Source organism: Dipodomys merriami, unplaced genomic scaffold (genome assembly GCF_024711535.1).
Source record: "Dipodomys merriami isolate MVZ:Mamm:240054 unplaced genomic scaffold, mDipMer1.0.p SCAF_8, whole genome shotgun sequence".
Classification (NCBI taxonomy): Eukaryota; Metazoa; Chordata; class Mammalia; order Rodentia; family Heteromyidae; genus Dipodomys; species Dipodomys merriami.
The window spans coordinates 11,683,140-11,688,615 of NW_027206401.1; the positions used below are offsets into that span (position 1 = coordinate 11,683,140).

Below are 5,476 nucleotides of genomic sequence, written 5' to 3' on the forward strand. Positions count from 1 at the left end.
CGGCTGGGCGTGACGTTTCTGGGAGTGTCCTTCGCCCTGAGATTCAATCAGGAAGCTGCGCAGACGACGGAACTTCCTCTGATTGGCGCCCTTAAGACCTTAGAACTCTCCGGGAATCTTCGCCAGGGCCGGGGTGACGGGGTGACGCCGGACACGGGAGGGTCGTGGGGAAAGGGCGCGGGCGCGGAGCTGCGGGCTCGAGCGGAGGGGCCCAGAGCCGCGAGCCGGCCGGGCCTGCCTGGGGGCCCCGGGGCTAAGGCGCGCTGTGCGCTTTCAGACTCAGGCTCGCGGTCCCCGCTGCGGTCCGCGGAAAGCCAGCCAGCATGGCGCGCGCGGGACACTCGGCATCCGCACCGCGGGACAGCTGGATTCTGCGACTGCTCTGCGGGCTGTTCTGCTGGAATGTGGCCGGTGAGTTCGGGTCCCAAGCCGGGAATGGGTGCGATCGGCGTGGGCTTCCCCGTGGGACTGCGCCACGAACACTACAGGACACCTAGGGCCCCTGTCACCCAGCCCAGGGCGCGTCCAGGTCTCCATCCTTGCCAAGCCCAGCCAGGCTGCCGGCCTGAGCAGCCATGGAGAAAAGAAACAGGAAAGAACCCCAAGTGTAATGGGACTGGGCTACAGCAAAGGAGAGAGCAAAAGGAAAGTTTAAAGCCAGACCCTTCCTTCCCCTAGCTGAACCACCCTCCTCACAGCAGCGTCCTCAGGGCCCCCCCACCGCCTCTCCCCACAAACACCAACACAGCATCTTCCTTCTGCTCTACTGTGGATAGGAGATCCCTAGCACAGGATATGATCAGGCAGGAGATGTGAATTACCCCACAGCGGGACAATCTCCTCCCATCTCCTCTCCCTTTACACACAGGGCCACAACCTCCAGGGTACCCCCAGCAGTCTTTGCCTTTGAATTCCCTTCCTCCCATCCCCCCCTCCTTTTTGGGGCTGGTCCTCAGGCTTGAACTCAGGGCCTGGCCACTGTCCCTAAGTTCCTTTTGCTCAAGGCTAGCACTCTAGCACTTGAGCCACAGCACCACTTCCAGCTGGCTTCTTTTTTCTTTAGAAATCGCAGATGAGGTCTCATGCTCGTTCCTGCCCAGTCTTGTTCCAAAATTGGCCCTCAGATGCCAGCCTCCTGAGTAGCTAGGATCACAGGAGTGAGCAGTGGCTTCATCTGGGACCCTAGTCTCCTGAACTCAGATTTGAGTCTATCAAGGTCTGAGTGTGGGTGGCCAGCTCAACTTCCTGCCTGGGATCCAAGTGTGTGCTTATCACTCAGCAGGGCCCCTGTGCTGCCTGTGGCTTTGGCTGGCCTGAGTGATAGGACAGAACAGTTCCCATTGTTTGAGACCACTGTGGCCTCCTTGGCTGTCCAGTGGGTTCCTTGGGTCATCTGGGCCAAAGTGGGCACACCCTGAAGCCGCAGGTGTGAGCCACAGGTGTGAGCCGACTTTGAGGTGAAATTGTGCCACCTGGGACTCCTTGTACAGGGCAATCTCAGTCCTGTGCTCTGCAGTAAGGGGCTGCTCTAGGTGTGCTGTCCCATAAGAAGATCCCTGCCTGTCTCCCTTAACCTACTATGGTAAGTCTGACTATTCAAGCTCCTACATGACATTCCATGTCCTCATTTCCTGCCATCTTCCCTGTGTGAGAATGCCAGGCTGCCTGATGACGGAGAGAGGCAGTAGCCCACCTCAGCATGGTGCCGCTGAGGCTGTGTCCACTCATTCCCCAGAACCAGACAGCCCCTGTCTCCCAGCCCAGTGCCATGCCAGGCGCTTGCACTGCTGCACACATCTCTGTGGCAGATGGCACAGCCTTCTGAACACCAGGTGGGACTGTCCATTTACCAATGGCCACGAATTCCACACAGCACGATTGCCCAGCACACACCTCTCAGGGTCACAGGGCCCTGGGGGCAGGGGCAGACACATCAGCCATTCATGGGTTACCTGTGGCTGCTTCCAAAGTATAGGAGCAGAGTCTCTAGCCTGGAAAGCCTGCAGTTGTTACAGTGTTGCCCTTACTAACAGCCTCTGGAAATTTCATGCCTGACCCTGGAGCCTTAGTGCATGAGTGAAGTGCAGTGAGCCAGAAAGAAGCATGTATTGATGGGGAGGAGTTGAAGGCTCCTCCTTCTGTGAACCTGCTCTCTACTTGAGAAAGGACTGTGGGTCTGTATGAGCAGTGGATCACTTCTGGAAACCTGGCACAGAGGCCAGCTTTTCTGGAAATGGCAGCCTTGGCTTCCTGATCACACATCTCTGGGATTTGTCTTCAACTCCTCTTATGTAGCCATATCTGGGTTTGTGGCAAACGTATGATGTTGAGGAAATTTGGATTCTATGAACCTGGGCAGAGCCCTCTGGGGACCAGGACCCTGGCAACAGCCACCCTTGTATTATATCGACCATTGTCCCCCATTGTCCATGTGGACTAAGCACTCTACCTGGGGTCTTTCTATTGGGACTGTACTGCCATCTCCTACCACCAGCCTTAGGTATTCAGTTCACTGATCTTTGGAAAACAGAAGCACTTCATTCACTGCTATTCTTTGAATGCTTGGTAAGCAGCAGTCCTCTATGCCTTCCCATGGAGCAGATTGGACTGGATATGTCTCTAGACATGTTTCATATTTTGTCCACTCTGCAATGCCCTTCTCAGAACTTTGCTTGACATAGCAGACCTGAAATTTCCATGACAAAATCCGGTGCTTATGAATACAGGTATCTGCCTGAGAGAGAGGGCAGGTGGAACAGAAATACATGCTTTCTGGGCAGGCAGGGCCCTCTCTTCCTCCTCAAACCATGGAGGAGGATCTACACTTTACTAGTGCAGAAGAAGGACCAAGAAGAATGTTATTTTTTTCCTTTTTTGCCAGCTTCAACTTCCTGAGGGATTTTCTTGGTATCACAGTCTTGAGGGGCAGGGTGTCACTCGATTTCTTGCTCTTTATCTCATTGTATGTTTTTCCCCTCAGATGCTCACTCTCTTTCCTATAATATCACTGTTGTTTCAAATCAGTGGTGGTTTGAAGCTTACGGCCAAGTGGATCAACATACATTCCTTTACTACAACAGTAGCAATCACACGTGCAGTCCTGAGGGCCTATTTGGGAGGAAAGTGATTGAAACAGAGGCCTGGCAAAAGCAACCTGATATTCTGAAAGACGTAGGGGACATCCTCAGACCGCTACTGGCTCAGATTAAATTCGAGAGTGGTGCAACCACGGGTAAGTTCCAAATGGTCCTCAGAAGGAGCAGGTATGGTGGCAGATACAGGGAATATATGGCTTTCATGTAAAAAAAAAAAAAGCAAACCCTGGATGTTGATTCCAACAAGTCCAGCATGAAGGCTGTGATGTGGAAAATAGAGAAGAGGAGAAATACAAGGAGAGAAAGCCTGGACACTGGTGGCTCAGGCCTATAATTCTAGCAATTTTAAGGCTAAGTTCTGAGCATCTGGCTTTGAAGCTAGCCCCAGCAGAAATATCTCCAACAAATTGAAAAGCTAAGCTAGAGTGGGAGGACAGGGGTTCAAAACTCTGTAGCAGGAAGAAAGGAGGAGGGAGGAGACAGGGAAGGGAAGGAGGGAAAGAAATGCATGTGTCAAGACCAGAGTCTGCTTTCTTTCCATCTCATTCCCAGGAGATCCCTGCACCCTACTGGGCAAAATGTCTTGTCAGCCTGAAGGCAATGGAAAAATCAGTGGGTTCTGGCAGTTAGTCTACAATGGCCAGATACTCCTCCACTTTGACTCCAACACCCAGCAATGGACAGAGGTCCATCCTGGATCCAGCTGGATAAAAAAGATTTTGGAAGAAGACAGGTCTGTGACTGACGTCTTCTACAAGACCTTAGTAGGAGATTGTGCAAGCTGGTTGAAGCAGTTTTGGGGTCCCTGGGAGGAAATGCAGCCCACAGGTAATTTGGCAGGAGAGGTAACTCTTTTCAAATGGCATATTTCTGACGTGTGTGTGTGTTTGTGTGTGTGTGTGTGTGAGAGAGAGAGAGAGAGAGAGAGAGAGAGAGAGAGAAAGAAAAGAAAGAAAGAAGAAAGAAAGACAGAAAGTAGGAAGGAAGGAGACAGAGAGAGAGAGAGAGCGCTCGTACACCTAGGCAAGTGATGGTTCATGGTGACTTTTCCTTGGATAAACGGTCAGAGGTGCAATCCTTCTATCTCTTCTCTTCTTATCTCCCTGACTTCTCAATCTCACTGCCCACACTTGTTTTGATCTGTGTTGCCCTCTTTCTCCAAATTCTCCATCCACTGCGGACTTCTCCCTGCCTCTGGGCTGCGGACATTCTTCTTCTTCCAAGTCTCTCCTCTTATTGGTGCCTTTTCCTAGAGTCACTCCCCTGATCCATCTCCCCTGATCCATCTCCACAGAGCCTTCAGAGTCACCTTCCGGGGGGAGGGAAGGCAGGAGAAAGCCAGGCAGGAGGTCACAGTGCTTGAAAAGAAACGTACTCATAGCTTACTTTTGTAACTGTAAGCCCTCTGTACATCACCTTTACAATCAAATTAAATTTAAGCAAAAGAACTACCTCCCAGGGCAGCTTGCGAGGCCCTTCTCTCCCACCATTTTCATGGCTCACCTCTCTTCTGCCAGAAGGCAACATAGGTTACTTTTCCAACTCTGGCTTCTCCCATGAGCTCCTTCAGAACAGTAGGAAGTGCTCCCTCCCTCACGACCAGCCTCACCAGCCCCCACAGAACAGCAGGATAGAAGCGGCAGATATCATTAAGTTACTTGAGGCAGCAGAGGCTAGTGACCTGCCACTTAAGATCTGGAGACCAGACAAGAACTGACCTTCCTGTTTCTATTTCAGCTCAGCCAGCCCCAAACAAATGCACCAGAATCACACTCAGCCACTATGTTGTGTTATTCCTTGCCTTATCCACCTTATTTGTCAACCAAGGTGAGTCTTTGAGTTAACGGATGCTCTGGGCACAATTGGGAAGGAGGACAGGGGTAGATGGGTGAAGACTGAGGATGTGAAAATGAAATCCCAGTGTCCTACTCCAGACCCTCAATGCCTCTTCTCATGCTGACAGGAGACAGGAGAAGTCTACCTCCTAGCACTTGATGGCAATAGCTTGGGCATATTCAGTGCCCATATCAGCAATGTTCCCTCTCACAGAGCAGTGGGAAAGGGAGGGGCTCTACAAAGATATGGCCTATTGATTCTAAAAGGGCTTAGTAGAATTAGTTCACATCAGATGCCCAATTGTGAGCGTCCAGTGACACTTGTGTGGGAAGAGCAGGAACACAAAAAAGAAAATATCCAATTGGAGTCATAACAGCATGGTAGCTCTGTCCTTGATGTGTAGACATGAAGGTGATTCCATCTTACAGATGAACAGGAGCATGGCCAGTGTCTCATTCCCAAGCTAGGCAACTGGAAAGGCCTTTCCTGACCCAACTCAGCAGCAGAAGTAGTTCAGGGCTGCACTCCCATGCAATGCGGCCTGA

General features: G+C 51.6%; 1 protein-coding gene across 1 annotated transcript; it reads left to right on the forward strand.

Moving 5' to 3' along the window:
* Positions 1-323: 323 nt before the first annotated feature.
* LOC138818978 (UL16-binding protein 2-like) lies at positions 324-5,188 on the forward strand. The gene is made up of 5 exons (XM_070010137.1): positions 324-411; positions 2,981-3,232; positions 3,648-3,923; positions 4,833-4,922; positions 5,145-5,188. The coding sequence occupies exons 1-5, from the start codon at positions 324-326 to the stop codon at positions 5,186-5,188; spliced, it is 750 nt and encodes a 249-aa protein (XP_069866238.1).
* Positions 5,189-5,476: the final 288 nt, after the last annotated feature.

Coding starts and splice junctions, on each gene's coding strand:
- LOC138818978 (XM_070010137.1), top strand. CDS start 324: ATGGCGCGCGCGGGACACTCGGCATCCGCACCGCGGGACAGCTGGATT. Junction 412..2,980: donor GTTCTGCTGGAATGTGGCCG/GTGAGTTCGGGT, acceptor TTTTCCCCTCAG/ATGCTCACTCTCTTTCCTAT. Junction 3,233..3,647: donor CGAGAGTGGTGCAACCACGG/GTAAGTTCCAAA, acceptor TCTCATTCCCAG/GAGATCCCTGCACCCTACTG.